Source organism: Chenopodium album, chromosome 15 (genome assembly GCF_948465745.1).
Source record: "Chenopodium album chromosome 15, dcCheAlbu1.1, whole genome shotgun sequence".
Taxonomy (NCBI): domain Eukaryota; kingdom Viridiplantae; phylum Streptophyta; class Magnoliopsida; order Caryophyllales; family Amaranthaceae; genus Chenopodium; species Chenopodium album.
The window spans coordinates 45,923,072-45,943,600 of record NC_137848.1 but is presented as its reverse complement, the minus strand read 5'-3'; the positions used below and the strand labels follow the sequence as shown (position 1 = coordinate 45,943,600).

The 20,529-nt window shown below is 36.2% G+C and overlaps 2 protein-coding genes and 1 pseudogene across 2 annotated transcripts; all 3 read left to right on the top strand.

Annotated features, from left to right (window-relative positions):
* Positions 1–7,046: 7,046 nt before the first annotated feature.
* Positions 7,047–12,532, top strand: LOC145582347 (uncharacterized). The gene is made up of 5 exons (XM_081639350.1): positions 7,047–7,995; positions 9,341–9,425; positions 9,551–9,717; positions 9,881–10,155; positions 11,918–12,532. The coding sequence occupies exons 1-5, from the start codon at positions 7,614–7,616 to the stop codon at positions 12,092–12,094; spliced, it is 1,086 nt and encodes a 361-aa protein (XP_081495476.1). The 5' UTR covers positions 7,047–7,613; the 3' UTR covers positions 12,095–12,532.
* Positions 12,533–18,331: 5,799 nt separating this feature from the next.
* Positions 18,332–18,832, top strand: LOC145581281 (uncharacterized). The gene has a single exon (XM_081638312.1). The coding sequence runs from the start codon at positions 18,332–18,334 to the stop codon at positions 18,830–18,832; it is 501 nt and encodes a 166-aa protein (XP_081494438.1).
* A 39-nt stretch (positions 18,833–18,871) lies between these two features.
* On the top strand, positions 18,872–19,219 carry LOC145581280 (protein FAR1-RELATED SEQUENCE 8 pseudogene; annotated as a pseudogene).
* The last annotated feature ends 1,310 nt before the right edge of the window (positions 19,220–20,529 follow it).

Genomic DNA, 20,529 nt, shown 5'->3' with positions numbered 1-20,529 from the left:
TGAATTAAATTGATTTGAATTATGATTTTGAAATAAATTATGTTTGAAGGTATTGATTTTAATAAAAGTATTTTGAATGATTGATTTTTAAATCATGTTTTGAATGGTTTGAATTACTTATCATGTTTAAATAAAGGAATTGATTTTAAAAGGTTTGTTGAATTAAATAAAAGGTTTTTCAAGGAAGAGTTATTGATTTTGAAAAGTTATTAATATGAGATTTTATTCTCAAGTATCTATTTAAAAGGTTTTGATTTTCAAAGTATGTGGAATTATTAAAAAGGAGTTTGAATTATATTGGAATTTATTGGATATAAAAAGGATTTATTGAACCATTGAATTATTATTATTAATGCTTTATAAGCATGTTGGTAATCCCACTATGCGGATTTGGTTTATTGATAAGGCCTTGGACTTTGTATGACCGGGTCTTTCCTTAAGAATAACCTTGTAATATAAGGAGACTAGCTTGGGGGGTGTGCACACTTGGGTGAGGAATTAGATTAAAATAAATTGGTTCTTAATAAAGGAATTGTTTTATTAACTATTATTTTGAATACTGAATCATTGGAATCGATTTTGGAATAATGAGTTTGAAATTAATTGATTAATTATTGGAATTGATTTTTAAAAGCATGTTTGCAAATAAATTGAGTTTACATTATCTTGCACTTATCGTAGTAACATATTTTGATAATCCGTATTTCTTATTTGTTTTGGTTCATCCTGTTTACCGTAATGGTAAGCAGTGTTGACTAATTTCAGGTGGAGTCAATAATTGAGCATATGGAGTCCCGGGAATGGTTTCACCTAGTTTAGGAATATTGGTCTCGTCTTTATTTTGAGTACTCATGACAATGGTTATTATTATGGATTAATTAATAAAAGAGTATTGAAGTTTCCGCTGAAAAGTATTGGTTTTTATTTAGTAAGTTTTGAGTAGCCTCGCGTAATCACGCGGTGGTAATACGCCCAAGTCTATCTCTACGGTATAATTATACGTATTATACTGGTATTTCCGTAGAGGGAGATTTGGGGGTGTTACAACCTCAATCATCTTAGCGAAAGTTTCCCTCCACTTATTAAAGAAAGAAGTAAAACCTTCATTCTCTTTTTGTCTTAGCATCTCAAGTTGTCTATAGTCGGTTTCGACTTGAATATTACACTTATATCTGTCAATGAAAGTGTTTTTAATTCCATCCCAAGTGGAGGTTTTCTCTTTATCAAGAGAAAAGAACCAATGTTGACAAACGGTTTCTAAAGACATTAAGAATAAAGAGTGAAAAATATTCTTATCAATCCCCTTAATGTTCATTATAGTTTCAAAGGCCCTTAAGTGAAAGTAAGGATTGTTCGTTGGTTGGAACTTAGGGATGTCATTGGCATTGAACTTCTGCGGAAGAAGCTCCTTGTCCATTGAGACCCCTTGTGAGCTAATGTCCTGGAATCTATAGTCATTGGATATTTTGCTCAAGCTTTCTTGCATGAGCTCCATTTGTTGTTGTTTCACAGGGTCATTGATTTGAAGGGTTAAAGCCTTCAACACCTCAGTCACATTAGTCATTTGTTTCTTAAGCTCATTAACTTCTTCTTGACTTGCCATTATCTTCTTAGCTTTTCTTTTTCGACCGACTGGTTTATCAAAAAGTTGAACTTGAACGAAGGTGTCGTCCTTTATTAATCGCCCTTCTCTCCTTGACCAAGTACTGTGGAAAGGGAAATTAGGGATAAGTTTTTTTATTTTTTATTTTGACTCAAGCTCTATTCAACATGGGAGAGAATGTGGAAGAGAATGGGAATAGATTGGACCCCCCACTCGAATGACGAAAGACGACTCATCCATGAACCTAAGACATGGTCATGGTGACATATACAAAGTGTGTGCTAAGACTAGTGAGTGTAGGTGACATGTTAAGAATCGTGTCATGACCATGTGACTAGACTCAAGCAAAGACTAAGTTAAGACCTCACATATATGCATTAAACTGGACACGCTGTGGTATTTTAGTCATAACTTTTGATCTGTGACTCTTATCGGGACGAAACCAATGCCAAATTAAATATAAAACTCGGGGCTACAGATCCATAGGTTGTACGAATCGTAGTTCTTCCTAGAACTCCAGCTATGACCAAAACAAGTTGACGTTTGTACAGTATACGGGAATAAAAATCCGGGTTGACTCAAAGGAACTATGACTCGATTTTAGACATATTTATTAGCTCAAATTAATTAAGCAAAGTCCTTTAGTCCTTGGTTAGTTTATTTAAGCATATTCATAATTACAAGTCAAACCAAACGGTTAGTTTAATCACATGTGAGTATGCACAAGCAAATAATGCACAAGTAGTCAAGTAGTAACAACATGATGCAATGAGTTTGCAACCTAACCATGGCTCTAGTTCTCTAAAGTTCAAGATATGGATTAGTCAAAGAGGGTCCATGGTTATGAGTCCGGATGCACCGCGCGGAAGCCTTACCTTTGGAAGGGTTGGCGTGTGTGGATGGGACCCCGCGAGTTAAACTCGCTTCCACGGTTTGGTGAATTCAACATTCTCGGATGTACCCTTCGTTGCTCAGAACGTTCAATTGCGTAGATGGAGCATGAATTCCCAGAGGGTTATGTCCATATGTAGAACACATATGGGTTTCAGAAAAGAGAGAAAAACTCAATGAGGAAGTAGAATCGAGCTAACAGTGCTAGAACCAGTCAAAACAAGAAGGCAGAGTTCTGGCTCGGTATTGGAAGAACTTGGCGCCGGACAACAGAACCTGTCGCCAGAAAAATAGCTCCGTCGCCAGGCGACGAGACCATTTTTCAGGCGACGCACTCTGCTTTCCAGACGCTAGTTCCCACATGTCTCAGCAGCTTTCTGTGTTCTTAGAATTTTCCAGTTTTCGCAGTATTATTTCAATTCTAGTTGTGAAAAATATTTCTCAAATTTCCTACGTGTAAAAATCCTATATTTTTTACTCATTACGGATGGTTTTTCCAATGAGAACCTTTTTTATGCATATGACTATAATGTTAATCAAAATTACGCACATGAAATACTTAAAACTTTTCGAGTCTCATCCACTAATTCTAAATCATTGCCAAAATAAATTTCAGGAATTAAAATAAAAATCCCCCCAGTGGAGTCGCCAAAAACTGTAGGGAATATTTCAAGCATTACCCCACACTTGAATCTCATTGTGATCATACACTTAAGTATGGGGCGGGTCCAAAGGGAAGGAAGTTAGAGTAAAAGAGTCGCCAACAAGTTTTAGGAACTTGTTCTAAATCATTGCCAAAATAAATTTCAGGAATTAAAATAAAAATCCCCCCAGTGGAGTCGCCAAAAACTGTAGGGAATATTTCAAGCATTACCCCACACTTGAATCTCATTGTGATCATACACTTAAGTATGGGGCGTGTCCAAAGGGAAGGAAGTTAGAGCAAAAGAGTCGCCAACAAGTTTTAGGAACTTGTAAACCGTTCACAGGGTGAAGATTACACCCCTTAACGATCCATGAGATCGTCAACTCCAATAGGTCTAGAACCAAGACTGGCGTTCGGGGATGAGGGTACGAATCCAATTTAAAAGATAAAGAACTCGCCCTATAAAATAGGCCTCTACTTTATTCTTCTCGTATTCATGTGTGTTTTCGGACTAACATGCAATCAATAGGTTTACCCTGAACCTGTTTAATCTATGTTGGTTGAATATTAATGCACAAATAAAACTATTATTGGCGATCACTTGAATTATAATCATATTAGCCTAAACAAGATTATTAATTATCTTATTAAGCATGATTACAAGTACAAATTCCCTTTAAACCTGCAAGAGAGGGCGTGATCAAGCAACAACAATAATAAACAATATCAAGCAACATAATAACAATCACCATAATTATAATAATAATCATCATAACGCTAAAGCATAATAATAGCAAGATCCTAGGCATGATACTAACAAGATTAATAACAAACCCTAGCATGTCACTAAACAATAAAGATCAAAGCTTTATTCCTAGCATGATACTAACATGATATTGATATGATATTAGAAAGCATAGGAAGCACCCTAAACATGATACTAGAAAGCAATAATAACATCCTAATATGATGCTAGAATTAATAAATAATAAACATTCTTTCTACAAGAATAGAGCAATAAGACTACATACTTTGATGCCTCGTGCCTCTTTCTAATAACAAAATACACGCGTTAGTAACTTCAAGGAAAATATAAAATCAAACAATTAAATTAAATAATTGAAATAGAGATTTGGGACCAAACCCTCAGAAATTATAACCTTTCACGTCTAGGGCGAAGGCAACTTTGAACTTGGCTAGGTGTGTCTAGTGTTAATGTATGAGGAATTTTGTAAGAGGGAAGGTTTAGAAAAAGAATAGAGGGAAAGCTTCTAGCTTAAAGAGAATAGTCCGGAAACCGAAAGAAAAGAGTCAGAGTTCGAAAAGGAATAAAACACGCTTCTGTTGCCAACGACAGGGCTTGTCGCCAGACAACAGACTTCGTCGCCAGGCGACGAAACTGTCATTTGGCGATGTAGAAGGTTTTCCACGCGTTTTCAACGGGGAATCTATTTTTCGATAAAATCAAGTTGTAAATCCGTACGAAGAGTAAAATCGTAATTTCATTTAAAACGCTTCTTTTATTCCGAATAAAACTCATAAAACATAATTATCAATTCGAATCCCTTTAGGATTCAAAAGAACCTCCTAGAAAATTTTAGAAGACTATAATCAAACCTAACTGCATTAGGAATGATAATTCATAATAGGCCATCCTCTAGATCATTGGGCCGCATATAAGAACCAAACTGGGCCCAGTTTAGTACTTTGGCCATAACTTCCTCACTACTCATCGGAATTAGGCTTATAATATATCGTTGGAAAGCTCTCTTCGAACCCAATCCAACTACACTATTATTGGACCCTTGTCATGAACCAAACTAACTAGATTGGATATTTTCATAAAATTGAGCAGGTTTTTGAAAACAGAAAGAAAGATTTTTAATAAAAACTAACCACAACATTAGACTTTCCACACTTTCACCTTATTCGATTATGATTCGACGCAAAAGATATTCATCACTGGGTTTAGTTTTTGGGGAGACACAATTGGGTGTCTACAAACATGCATGATTAATAAACCACCAAAGCAATGACTGGATTGACCAGGCCACCGCCACCAAACCCCCCGAAACCCAGACCACCGCCACCAACAAAACCCCCAAACTTAGACCACCACCACCACCTCCATCGAAACCCTTAAACCTATACCACTACACCACCACCACCGAATCCATTGAAACCCTCAAACCTAGATCACCACCTCCATCGACACCACCGAAACCCTTAAACCCAAACCACCACCACCACCTCCCCCGACACTACCGAAATCCTCAAACCTAGACCACCACCTCCACCGACACCACCAAAATCCCATTAACCCAGACCAATCGACACCACCTAAACTTAGACCACCCATCAACACACACCATTGAAACCACCCACAAACCCATGAAAATTGCCGAAACCACCCAAAAACCCCATTGGAAATTATCGAAACCACCCAAACCCATCAAAAATCACCGAAACCACCAACAAACCCACAAAAAATACCAAAACCACCCACAAACCCACTGAAACCCTTAAATCCAAAACCACCCACAAACCCTCGAAAATCACATCCATAAAACCCATGAAAACAACCATGTGTGTTGCTTCCCTTATTGCAGCAAAACCACCGTAGCCACGACGACGTTGCTACTAGTGCTTGCTAGAGTCAAAATCAAATGGAGGTTGAGATAAATGGAGATTGAGAGGAGAGAGAAAGAGCCAAGTTGATAAAATGGTCAACAACTAGGGTTTTTATCTGATAAAAAGATGAATATCTATGGTTTTAATTGAGGGAGATAAATTTGGTGGGTGGGGAAATGGGTTAATTTTTGGTGTAAGTTGTTAGATTAACATTCAATTAACTTGTTAGTGTAATGTAATTAATTATCTAAGTGAATGTTTAATTTTTTAAATACGGGCAATATTGACATTTTCAACAAAAAAACTTACCAAAAGGAGAAAGATTCGGGAAAGTTGCAACTAATACTAAGCATTCAATTATGGTAAAAGTTGCAAGTACAACTTAACGGAGGTAGTAGCATTTTAACCATATTAGTAATAAAATATTAATAAAAAACTATATTATTAAAAGGGTCGGGTATTGAATATCTTAAATTTCCGATCCGAAATTTTTGAATATACGAATCGGATATCTGAAACATTTTAGATCAGATATGGATATCAAATATCGGCATTTTCGGATACGATATCCGATCCAAAATCCAATTTCTGATGGATCGGATATCATGCTCACCCTAAACACAAAATTAATTTTAGACTTAGGGCGTGTTCGGCAAAATATAGCTATGAAGGTAGCTGTAGCTGTGGAGGTAACTGTTAGCTGTGTAGGTAACTGTTAGCTGTCAACAAGCTTTTAGCTGTGAAGATAAATAATTTAGATATGAGTGTTCAAAAAGTAGCGGTTGACTAGCTGTTACATATAAAAATCAATATTTTATTTTTAAAATTATAGATTAAATTTTCAACAGATGCCTGAAAAACTGCCTCTATTTTCAAAAGCCAATCTTTCTAACTTTTCATAAAAACTACCTGCACCACTAAAAGCTATCTTAACCACTACTTTGCCAAACACTCACATTTTTTGTTAAATAGTGATTTGACATGGTCAAACCACTAAAAACTACTTAAAAACTAGCTCCGAACACGCCCTTAAAAAAAATTTGACGACCAACGACTCACCACTAACCAAACAACAATTTATTCACATAAACACAAAATTAGGCATATTCGAATAATCCAATCAAATGTTATCCATAATTATTTTTTACGTCGTACGATATGATGTTGACCTTTAACCCATCAACTATCAGAGCCTGACGTGGTGCCACGTGTCGTCATAGTGGGTCCCATCTTCTTCTCCTTTCTGCCAATCCATTTCTTTACCAGTATTTTTTCCTCTGCCCCTGGTTTTCTTTTCTTCTCCTCAAAGTTGATTTCGACTTCTATCTCCTTATCTTTCCTAACAAGAAATCCTTTTTCAAATTAAACTTCAATTTATTATAAATCATTTATTAAACATTAAATTTCTTCCATTTTATTCATTATTCCAGATCTGGTGTATTATGAGCTTCCATAATCTGGGTTTTTTTTCACCAGTAATTTGGCCTCATAAAAGATTTGAAGTGTAAATATTTCTGGGTTAATTCCAAATTTGTTCAAATTGCTCTAAATTTGAAATATTCAGTGAAAAATTCCATGGGGTTGTGTCAAATATACTGAAATTGCATCTGGGTATGATTCTGCATTGTTATTATAGGATAAGCTTTTCTTGGTCCAATCCAAATTGATAAGTTTGGGTTATAGTTGAGATTTCTGAGTGAATTATTAATCTAAAATTGTCATTATTATTATTTTTTAATATAATTTAGGATAAGATCTTCTGGGTTAAATACAAATCAATCGCCCAATTTGTGTAAAAAATTGGATTTTTGGGTGAATTTTTTTTTCTGAGAATTGTTTGAAATGGTGGCAGTGAAAGTGAAACTGGGAATGTTACACTATCTATTAGACCATGTATATGGTGCATTTGTACACAGAACAAGAATAAGCCCACTATTTTTTTCAAGAGGTTGGGGTGGAACCAAGCTTGATTTGCTAGAAAGGCTAATTAAGCAACTTTTTCCAGAAATTGAAGGCCAGAATTGGCCGCCTCAGTTGATTCAACCAAGTTGGAAAACTGTTTGGGAGACGAAAACAGCTTGTTTGAGAGAAGGGGTTTTTAAAACTCCTTGTGATGAACAGCTTTTGAGTGCATTGCCCCCTGAAAGTCACGTTGCTAGGGTTTCTTTTCTCACTCCTAAGTCGTTTGATCCGGAGAAGATGGCCTGTGTGGTTCATCTTGCAGGTACATTATTGTTTTTCTGCTCGGTTTTGATACCATGACACGACTTTGACCATTAATTGTTTGAGTTTTGTTATAGAAATGGTAGTGCTGATTGATTTGTTGTAATTTAGTCTCTGGCATGAATTATTTGATTTTAGATTAGCATGTATGCTTAACTAGTGAGGTTAATTTTGATGAAAGGTGGATATGATTGGTAGTTAAGTTTAGAGTTAAAGCTTGTTAATTTTGATTGTTTGATAATTAATTTCTTCAATTATGATGCAAATGGCTCTAGCTGGATTAATTTTAAAGATTGGTTATCCATAAATTCCTCCATTTGAGTTACTAGACGGGGGAGTGTGAGATGACTTATGTTATTGATTGGAGCAATGTAGTCAAATTGAAGGTGCCTGACTGCCTGGTTTGATGTTAGACCTAATATATCCTACGCTATCCCATCTTAGAAAAGGCATTTTTGTATGCGTTTCTTATAGAGTTACAGCCTTACAGGTAGTGTGATCAATGAAAACATCAAAAGCATGTTCAGTAAGGGTATTTTTTGGGTTGGAAACAGGTTCAACTAAACCATTATTGTTACCAGCTGTTTCATTTGAAGGTTTGCGTAGCAATTACCATTACTTAAGGATAATGGTTTCCACCTATTTGTTCTCTCTCTAAAATCCAAGGTAACAATTACCCTTACCCTCCTTAAACAAAAAGAAAAGAAGCTAAGTTTGAGTAAATCCTTTTTATGGATAAACCAAACAAATCAAAAGGTAAGAGTTTAATGATTCTTTCTGCCCATATTATTTGTTTCCTTTCCATTCCAATATTTGTACCAAACACCCCCTTAATAGCTAGCGGAATAAAGTCTTTTAGTCAGGTTAGGAGTTAATGCATTTAGGAAGCTTTGGTTGTATAATTTTCTAAGTGTTCCAAATTAAATGAATTGTGATGTGAATTGTTGAAGAAGAGCAACTTGCTTTTTATGGACTTTTAGCAATATGAACTTTCCTTTCAGAATTGGAAGTTTGGAACTTTTGGTATTTTGGTTGGGGTAGTTTGTGGAGTTATTTTGTAGCTGTTGTTTTCTTTCTTTTCTATATCAATCTAATTGTACTGATAAGTTTCGGGTTTTACCAATTTGCAGTTTTACTAACCTTTTACTGTCTTTGCCAATTTGATATTTTGTAAATGATCATGTAATAATGCATTAAATGTGATGCAATGCACGTTACATGCTCCATGTTGTGGTGCTATACTGTGGTTCTTGTCAATCTGTCATTGTTGCAGACTTGCAGTCATTTTTTTATATCAAAAATTTGATACTTGGATGAGTTAACGATGTGTATGGCTATTTGCATAGGCACTGGGGACCACACTTTTGAACGGAGGTTGCGTTTAGGTGGACCGTTGCTAAAGGAAAATATAGCAACAATGGTTCTTGAGAGGTGGGAAACCCTGTGTCATGTTTTACTTCACTATTGCAAATCAATCAGTTTTTATGTTGGGTAAATTGAAATCTATATTCATCAGCCTTTAAAGTTTCTAACTCCATACTCTTGACAACTTGCAGCCCTTTCTATGGACAGAGGCGTCCCATGCTTCAATATGGCTCAAAACTTCGTTGTGTAAGTGATTTGTTGCTATTAGGAAGAGCAACTATAGATGAAGCTCGGTCTCTTTTACACTGGTTAGATGAGGAAGGGTTTGGCAAGCTTGGTGTTTGTGGGCTTAGCATGGGTTAGGCGTCTAAATTCTGAATTCTGAAATTTTTTACTTGAACATTAAAGATTTTAGCTATTGTCTAAAAACTCTAATATACGTTTTAGCTTGACCATTTTATGTGGAGTTCTGCCTTTAGACCAAATAAAACATATGTGACGATCAATTCTGTTTCTACTAGGTGGAGTGCATGCTGCGATGGTTGGATCTTTGCATCCTACGCCAATAGCAACCCTCCCGTTTCTCTCCCCTCATTCTGCTGTTGTAGCATTTTGTGAAGGCGTTCTGAAGCATGCAACTGCATGGGACGCATTGAGAGCTGAACTTGAAGTACAACAGGCTACATTGACTCAAGAAGATGTCAGACAAAGGATGAGAGAGGTGCTGTCTCTCACAGATGTCACCCGCTTTCCAATTCCCAAAAATCCTAATTCAGTTATATTTGTTGCTGCTACTGTAAGTGACCTTTTTCATATGCTCAAGCAGTAATGGTTTATATTATTTGTATTAGCTGAACAAGTGTGCTACACTGTATTAATGTTGAATTATCTAACTTACCTCATGAACACCTGTTCAACTTGGTCTAAAAGAAAGCAAAACAAGCATCTGAACCTTTTGCTTTCTATCATTGTATCTCTTTCATCTGGATGTTTGCATTGTTTGATCATTGCCCAACCCTTAGTTCACATTGAACCATTCTCGGGGTACATGTAACGCTTTTGAAAATGCAGTTTAGTATTATAGTCACTACTGCACTGTTCACTCTTCTTGATGGCAAAACTTTTTGCCTTTTGAGTTTCTTATATGTCTGTTAATCTAGTGTTATTTTCTTCCTATGAATTCCTGCGTAGTGAAATTTTTATAAGGATTCTCACATTGAACTTTTAAATGATGTTCTAAGATAGAGATTTTGTCATAATTTTAATATGCACAAACATTTTTGTATAGATGCACTCTCCAATTTGTATAATTTGAATTATCCTGTGGGTTACATGCTCTGTTTCCTTTTCTGTTTCCTTTTCTGTTTCTTATGTCTAGTCAAATTCATGCCAATCCTATTAACCTCTGATGCTGATATAATCCTCTGCTCCCTTCGTCCTTTTATTTCTTTCCTCTTTTTTCACTCAAGAAAATGGTTTGAGACACACAAGCAACGTAGAATTCTCTCCACTTATCTTCTTTTTTTATTTTTTTTTTAATTTTTTTTTATGGGTATCTTATTGGAACTTATTAGCCTTAAACTTATTTTTTTAAAACTTATCAAACCTGAAATAAGTAATAATGAGGGGAGAATTGAGCCATCAAATTTTTTTTTTTGAACTTATGAGTCCCAAACTTATTTTAGATGAACTTATTAGCTCATTTGGAGCTACTTGCCACTTATATTAGCTGAACTTATTTGACTTGAAATAAGTGAATATAAGGTGAGGAAAACAAAACCTAATATTGCTTAGAAGAGTGCACAAGATGTATTAGGCTATTAACCCCAAATATACTCGATCATAGACCTTAGTTTTAAAAAGTGTGCCTAGGCGCAAGGCACGGTGAGGTTCGAGAGTTAGTGCCTTTGTGCTTTTTTCTAGGTTGCTTCTTGTGCTTTTACACCTTATTTTGCGCTCTATGTTTTAAAGTATCAATAGCTATTGTGTAAGTTTTTTTTTTTTCAAGTATACCATGAGACTTTGTTATGGGTAGGTTTTCTTCAATTCTAGTGGGGAGAGAAATCCCATATCCTATAATTCGATTTGAAGAACCCTTATTATTGATCACATGGCCCTTTCTCCTTTTCTCATAATTTCATTTTTACACTTATTTAATAGAAATTATTATTTCTTTTCTATATGAATAAAGTGTGCCTCACCTACAAAAGGCATGAGCCTAGGCTTTAAGGACTTTTTGCGCCTTGGTGTGCCTTGCGCCCTTTAAAACTAAGTCATAGACATTCTTCAAATGTACGAATTATGTCATTTGAAATATGCTTTAGCCTTTGTTAGTTGTGTACTTGACTACTTGTGTATGTGTATACTATCTTGGGCATTTGTGTTTTATAAGAGTCATCCTTTTGGACGGTTTTCTTAAGCATTGATGAGCCCATCTTTTATTCCAGTGTGTATGTCATTTCTGTATGTGGACAGATTACAGGATTCTCCTGGCTAGAGGGCAATATTAAAATAATAACCGATTGAACTTATATCTTGACTATGTTTATGCGTTTCAGGATGATGGGTATATACCAAATCACTCAGTGCTGGAGCTTCAGAAAGCTTGGCCAGGATCAGAAGTGAGGTGGGTTAATGGCGGGCACGTATCATCTTTCATTCTTCATAATGGTGAGTTTCGCAGGGCGATTGTTGATGGACTTGACAGATTAAAGTGGAAGGGATCTCCCTTGTGACAAATACAATAGGAATTATTATGTTCAAAGTTACAGATCTGTAAACTGTAAATTTTATTCTTTCTGATTTTCTGATTATTTTTCTCTATTTGAATGGAAAAAAGGAAAAAAAAATTAGGGAGAAGCCTTTCATAAAGAAAAAGTTAGGGTATCCACTTAACATGTCCTAAGTTAATTATTTTTTTTCCCCCTTTAGTCATTGCTGTTTTACTAGAGGGGATGTGTTAGAATTTGTTATATACACCCGGGTGTACCGTACACCCAACTAACCTGAAGTCAGTTTTTGCTTTTCATTTGATCATAAAATGAAAAACAACCATCAAAATGAGAGCAAATACTCATGGGTGTATGGTACACCCGGGTGAGTATAATAATCTCTGGTGATGTGTAAGAATTGGTAACTGTATTATTTGAGTAGTTGGTTTAAACTGAGCATAATGGCCTTCCTTTCAGTTGAATTTTTCCTTTCACCTATTTCATCATGCTCGTGACTTCTTCATGGTGGAAGATAAGAGCAAAAGTGCAAAACCAGTTTGGTTATCTTTGATATCATAATATCTTCAATAGGCAAAGTAGTTCAACTGGAAACTAGAATCAGCATACAAATGTGATGGTAATTATACGGTTCGTTCTTGAACCGTTTTTGGAAAATAATATGATTAATTTTTTTATTCTCTCTTCCATTCCACCTTGCTTAACAATTGAGAATTCATATGCACTCTTTAATGGAGAATTCCCATTTTTGCCATTGTTATATCTCAGACCATCTATGACAACCAATCAAAATGAATGGAACACGGATAAGATATGAAAAGTGGAACTGAGGATTATTTTCCATCTTTAGTTGCCCAACATTCTTGAATCTGCTTGATCATTCATCTACTTGAATCTGCTTGATCATTCATCTACTTGAATCTGCTTGATCATTCATCTACTTGTGCTTGATCACTTAAATGATTAATTACATTACACTAACAACTTAATCTGGATCTAACAACTCCCAACTTGGCTCTTTCTCTATCATCTCAATCACAACCTCCATTGATTTCGACTTTGGCAAGCACTAGCAGCAACGTCGTCGTGGCTATGGTGGTTTTGCGAGAAGAAGGGAAGCAACACACATGTTAGTTGTTTCCATGGATTGGATGATTTTCGTGGGTTTGTCGGTATTTTGGGCTTAAGGGTTTCAGTGGATTTGTGGGTGGTTTCGGTGATTTTTGGTGGTGGGTGGTTTTAGTGATTTTCGTGGGTCTTGTGGGAGGTTTAAGTGATTTTCGTGGGTTTTGTTGGTGGTGTTGATGGTGTCGATGTTCGTGGGTGCTTTAGATTTAGGTGGTGTTAGGGGTTCAGTGGGGGTTTCGCTAGTGTCGATTGGTGGTTTAGGCCGGGTTAAGGGTGTTTCGGCAGTGTCGGTGGTTGTGCTAGTCTGGGTTTGGGAGTTTCAGCAGTGTCGGTGGTTGTGGTTGTTTGGGTTTGGGAGTTTCAGCAGTGTCGATGGTTGTGGTGGTCCGGGTTTGGGAGTTTCAGCAGTGTCGGTGGTTGTGGTGGTCTAGGTTTGGAAGTTTCGGTGATGTCGGTGGTTTGGGTTTGGGGGAGTGTCAGTGGTTTGGGTTTGGGGGAGTGTCGGTGGTGCTGTTGGTGGTGGCTAGTCTTGTTTAGGTGGTGTCGGTGGTGGTGGCTGACCTGGTCTGGTTTAGGTGCTTTTGGTGGTGGTGGCCTGGTCACCTGGTGAGTGGCTTGGGTAGTTTACTAATCATGTTTAATTTATCTCTCTCCACCTTAATCACAAACCCTTTCATTCCATAATCACCATTAAGAAATTTTGACTTGGAATCCGTGTTACACCTCAAAGTTGCAAATAAAACTTAACGGAGGTAGTATATTGTTGGGTAGATACATCAAACTCATGCATCAGCTTTGAAATAAAGTCAAAACCCAATGAGGTGAGGAGAATTTCTTGGTCTATACTAAGTTGACTCCACTTAGGTGAAAAAAAAGAAAATTAAAAAGGCTTAATAAAACAAAATAATTGAAAAAGAGAAGGGGACCACCACTTTGTATAATCAGATTCCCTCCCCAAAATTTCACCAGCAACAACAATGAAACTATGGCGGGGAAAATAATCCCCAAAATTTTCCCCAATTTTTTCCCTCTCAAATTTTGGTGAAATAATTAATAGAGTTCCCTCCCCTATTCCCCCACCTCAAAGCAAGAGAAATTCACAAAATAGTAAATTAAAGCTCCAAAGTATTGTAAAGGCCCCAAATTTGAGAAAAGCCCTTATTTTGCGAGTAATTAATTCCCGGAAATTGAGTGAGCTGCAGCTTTGGATCTGAAAATAGAACAAGTTTTGGTGTAGATTTGTAGGTGGTAGGTGCAGTTGGCGGAAGGGATTATGGTAATTCAGGGAACAAAGACAGTGAGATGATTGAGGTAAGCTATGATTTTGATTTGTTTTATTTTGTACCCAAAAAATTAAATTGGTTTCTTGAAGTTGAGAATTGGATTTTGAGAAATTTTTAAGAAATTAAACAATTTATTTTAGTTCCATATTTATGAAATGGGTTTCCTAATGTTGAGAATTGAAATTTGGGAGTCGAATTTTGAGAAATTGAACAATATGGTGACATTTGTCTTTTCTTGAGTATGCGTCAATGAGTATAATTTTCAGTAATTGATTAATTTGTACTTGATTTGTAGTTTTTTTTATCTTCTAGTTATGCAACAATACACAATTCTAAACATACCATCATGTATGAATACAAGTGTTGCCGGTACACATTATCATACCGAAGATAAAATATATCAACAACGTTAATGTTTGTATACCATTTACATGGTTAATGGTACATACTAGTAATACCAACAACCATACATGAAATACTAGTTAGTACATGTGAACTATAAATGGGTAAAAGGTAAATGAACTACTTACATAGGAGGAATTATCTACTCTCTGCTGTTTCATGACTCGTGTTGATCCCGTTGTGGTGTTTTGTTCTTGCTTTGTGTTTTATTCCAACGGCTAGACGGTAAGACCCCGTGCACCTTTATATTAGGAAAAACTACGTTTTGATTAATTTTTTGTTTGGTTTGGTTAGGAGTGTAATGTTGTGAATTGGAACCAGGATATGGAGGGGGGCACATACGTAAGCTGTAGCTCAGATAGTTGTTCATACAGTAATGAAAGTGAACATTTTGATTTGAATGATGATTTGAATGATGATGTAATGGGAGGGTTTTGACTTGAATAAGGACCCTCCTGCTGAATGTACCATTACCGGGGACGAATGTAGTGTGGATTACATAGTGTAGGCTTAGAGAGTTTAGGTTTAGATAGATGTGTAGAGGCAGTTGTAGTTAAGGGTGTTCATAACCGGATACCCAGGTTTTCGGGTACCCAAAAATGCGGGTAGTGAATTAGGCGGCCCATTACCCGACCCGGCAAAATCGGGTACCCGCTTATTGGGTACCCAGTTTAATGGGGTCGGGTCACCGGGTACCCGTTTTTTCATTCAATTTTTTTTTCTTTGAAACATTTTCCATCAAGCTTAAAAATTATCAAATTGTGATATAAAAACACATCAAGAACATATATAGCTATTAATCCATAATTTAATATTACAATAATACAATAGTAAATCTGTCCATACATTTCTTGCTTTACAAAATTACAACAAAACTAATTTCTCATTATCTTACGATTCAATTCTTACCCATATCAAACTAATTTCAAAAACTAATTTAAGTGGAATGAAAAATACATAAGTAATTACATACAAAACTAATTAATTATTAAGAAAAATAAAATACCTAAACAAGTCTCAAGCGTTGGAGATCGAGCTTGTAGCCATAAATAAAGACAGACGGTGGAATGGTCGAGATTGAACTTGTGGTTGTGCGCATGGAGCAGCACCCAGTACCCGGTGTGGTCTGCGGTGGAATGGTGGTTTACGGTGGAGACGTGAAATGGTGTGGTTACTTGTGGTCGTGATTGCGAGTGGAGTGATCGTGGATGCGGCTCAACTGCTCAAGGAATGGAGAGAGAGGAGACAAGAGAGGAGAGAGATAGGAGGAGAGAGCTCTATGCGGCTAGATGAGCAATGTAAGAGTAACCCACTGTAGGCGTCGTTCGAAGTGCGCCTACGTAAGCATGTGGTGAATATGGTTGGCACTCATAGGAAGTGGGAATTGACATTATACGATTAGGGACAAGGAAAGTAGGGAGCCGCCAACAAGTTTTTAAGGAACTTGTAAACCGTTCACGGATTATAAAAAGCAACCACGAATAAAGGGATCGGACAACGATAGGCAACAACGATTGACCCGTGAAGGTTACACCCCATTCATAATCCATGAGATTACTAACTCCATATGATTCGGAACCACGAAAGGAGGATCGGGGATGATGGTATGAAGTGAGTCATGGAGTCACATTCGCCCGTATTGGCTTCTACTCGATTATTATAGTGAAAAGAAATTCCTGCGATCTCGAAGGCATACAAACAAAATATTCAATTCGCTCCAAACAATTATTATGCTAGATTGGTTGAATATTAATGCAACATATAATTCTAAAATATTGTGATCACTTCGATTAAATAACAAGATTTAAAAGGAACCTAAAACCGGTTGTCCAAATTATCTTATTAGTCGTGATTTTCAATTACATATTCCCTTTAACATGCAATATGGTGATCATAAAAATATAATAGAATAAACAATAATATTAGAAGCAATTTAACTATAATATCATTAGTCAAATCAAATTATAATAAATCTAATCATGATACTAGCGATATTAAATAAAATAAGTAATTAAATTAATTAATTACTCACATTTCGTGCACTCCTTTAAATTGTTACATCATGAATAAATTGTTAGTAACTTTAATAAAAACATAAATCAAATTAAATTAAAAGTAGAGTTGATTTGGTCCAAACCCTCTGTTAATTCTACCTTTCATGCCTTAATTTAAGGACGGAACCTCGGGTCAATTATGGACTCCTTGGAGTGTTTAGGGGAAGTAATAGTGTAATTGGGATAATAGGTTTGAGGCTTAGAATATAAAAGAGAGAAGAGGGAAGGATTTGGTGCATAAGAGAGGAAGAAAGAATGATTTTTTGGTGCCCCTACTGCAGAAATAATAAGGGGGGTATTTATAGAGGAAACGAATAGGGGAATTCACGGAACCTTAGAAGAGATAAGAGCCACGGAAAAACCCTAATTGGGCACCGTGACACGGTACTGTCCACTGTGGCATGGTACAGTACATCGTTTCATGGTGTACAGTTTGTCCAAAAGTGCACCAAAATTCATTTAGCGCGTGAAAAAAAACGCGAAAAAGACAAGTGAAAGCACCGTGACACGGTACAATGCACCTTGCCACATCGGCATACACCGTGACGCGGCATTTTAACTGTTACGCAGTAATTCCAGTTTTTTACGCGTTTTTTAAACTAAGATAATTTTTGATCTGTAACTCAGAATAAGGCATATAATATATCGTTGAAAATCTTATCAAGTCTACTTTAAAACCCAATTATAATCAGGTCAAAATCTTTTTTAGATTTTAAGATATGGCCGTTTTAGTGAAAGGGTGTCGGTTTTTGGCCGAGTTTAGTATTTTGCTCATATCTTCTTCGTTTTAAACCGGAATTGGGCTTATGATATACCGTTGGAAAGCTTATTGAAAGGCCTATCCAACCATATAATATTTGGATCAAAATTATATATCCAAAAAATCAGATTAGCTCGGTTTTGTGATGTGGACACGAAAAGAGAAAAATAAGTAATGGATGGGTTAATGGGCTAAGAATTGGGTTGGTTTATTAAATGTATTGGATGGAAATATAAATTAAGCACTCTAAAGATTAAATAATCAACCCGACCAATAATGGCAGTGAAAGGTTGTTCATCATCAGGTTTGGTTTTGGGGAGACATTTTTAGGTGTCTACACCCACTAACCCTAACATCTTTCCAGAAACCATAAAAATAATAAATAAAATATAAAAAAAACAAACAGGTATTTAACGGGTACCTGGGTACTCAAAGTGCAGCCCATTACCCGATTCGAAATTAAGACTTTTTCACAGGGTGGGCACCTGACACGCAAAATTGGAAAAAATTATAAAATTACCCGTCGGGTAGCTTGCGGGTCTTCGGGTGTTCAGGTCGGGTCAAACGGGGCGGGGTTTTTTGAACACCCCTAGCTGTAGTACCCCCAGAAGTAGGAATGGAGTTTAGTAATTGGGATGACATGAATAATTATTATCGTAGTTATGGGAAGCAAGAGGGATTTGGTGTTGTGCGTATAGGTGGTGGAAAGACAAGATCATATAGCACTTATGTTTGGAAGTGTGAGTGTTACGGTATGACAACATACATAAGGAAGGTTAATGGGAAGAAGGTTGTGGTTTATGATGAGCCATCTGTGAAGAAGAAGAGTAAAAAATGCAACTGCCCAGTTATGATGTATGGGCAAGGCAATAATGAAAGTGGGTGGCAGATCAAGAAAGTTATTAATAAGCACAATCACATAATGAGTCTCGAGTTGTCAAGACACATTGCAATGTATAGGATGGAAAAAATTACTAAGCATTTGGAGCATAGGATTGAAACTGACCATGCATCTGGCGCCCCGGTAGGACAGATATTCAACAACTTGGCGAGCCAAAGACATGGCGTTGAGAATGTGGGATTCACAAAAAAAGATATTCATAATTTGGTGAATTGAAAAAGGAGGTTGAAGTTAAAAAATGGTGATGTCGCAGCTATGGTGGAGTATTTTGACAGAATGACTATGGATAATCAAAATTTTTTTCACATGCATCGCCTTGATGAAAAGGGGAGATTGAAAGACATCATGTGGGTTGATGCCTGGAGTAAGGAGGCGTTTCAGTATTTTGGAGATGTTGTCTGCTTCGATTCGACATACTTGACAAACCAGTATGAGCTCCCCTTTTTGAACTTTATTGAGTTCAATCACCATGGTCAGACAATCATACTTGGCTGTGCTTTGGTTTCCCATGAGATTACCGAGACGTTTGAGTGGCTATTCAAGACTTGGGTTTCTTGCATGGGAGGGAAGCCCTCGGTTACAATTGACTTGTTGATATCATAATCAGCTTCGGGTATTGTAGACACATGATTGTGTCTCCCCAAAAAACAAACAGTGATGAATGCCTTTCACGTCATTGATTATCGAACAAGGTGAAATGTGAAAAAGTTTCGTGATGCATCTGTTTTTAATAAAAAATATTTCTTTCTGTTTTTCTTTTCATACCTTATTTATGGAAAATTTCCAGTCTAATTTAGTTTGGTCCATGATATGGGTCCAATAATAATGTAGTTGGATGGGGCTTGAAAAGAGCTTTCCAACGATATATTATAAGCCCAATTCCGATGAATAATGAGGAAATTATGGCCAAAATATTAAATTGGGCTTAAAATGATTTTATATGGCCCAATGATCAAGTGGAGAGCCTATTAATTATCATTCCTAAATTTATTAGGATTTACTTTAATTTTCTAGAATGATCTAGAAGGTTAGTTTAAATTCTAATGGAATTAGGATTAATAATTATATTTTTATCTTATTTAGAAAAGATAAAGAATTTAATTTGAAATAAAACAAGTGTTTTGAAAAGATAAAGCTGATTTTAATTAAGATAATTACAGAGTCTTATTACCTAATTATATTGGGAAAGGACTCCATACAGGATTTTTATCCTGATCGCACCATCGTGCTGTGAGGAGCCTATCGCGTCGCGATAGGTCTACCGCGTCACTGTAGGGGCTGTTTTACTTCGAGTCAAATTCTGACTCTTTTCTAAGCGTTCCGAATGTTTTCTCTATAAATAGGGGCGTTATTTCCCCGTTTTTAATCATCAAGAATCATATAATTCTATTCTCTTCTCTCTTCAAAGCTAGAAGCTTGTTCTTTCTCCCTCTTTCTAAGCCTTCCCTTTTCAAATACAGTACCACATTCAAGCTCGAAGTTGCCTTCGCCCTAGACGTGAAAGGTTGATAATTTCCGAGGGTTTGGTCCCAAATCTCTATTTCAATTATTTAAATTAATTGTTTGATTTAATATTTTTCTTGAAGTTACACACGTGTGTATTGTTTTGATAGAAAGAGATACGAGGAAACAAAGTAAGTAATTTTATTGTTTTATTTTGTAGAAAGCATGTTTAGATTATTTTAATTCCTAGTGTCAAGTTAGGACGTTATCTATTGCTTTCTAGTATCATGGTTAGGTTGCTTTCCATTTCTTCTATCATGGTAGTATCATGTTAGGGATAAAGCTTTGATTTTTATTGTTTAGTAACATGCTAGGATTTGTTATTAATCATGTTAGTTTCATGCCAAGGATCTTGCCAATATTATTATGCTTTATTGAGATTTTTATGGTGATGATGATTTGTTGTATTA

Excerpts from the sequence above, each read along its gene's own strand:
- LOC145582347 (XM_081639350.1), top strand. The coding sequence starts at position 7,614 with ATGGTGGCAGTGAAAGTGAAACTGGGAATGTTACACTATCTATTAGAC. Across the intron at positions 9,426-9,550 it reads GCAACAATGGTTCTTGAGAG|CCCTTTCTATGGACAGAGGC; the intron begins GTGGGAAACCCT and ends GACAACTTGCAG. Across the intron at positions 9,718-9,880 it reads TGTTTGTGGGCTTAGCATGG|GTGGAGTGCATGCTGCGATG; the intron begins GTTAGGCGTCTA and ends TGTTTCTACTAG.
- LOC145581281 (XM_081638312.1), top strand. The coding sequence starts at position 18,332 with ATGGAGTTTAGTAATTGGGATGACATGAATAATTATTATCGTAGTTAT.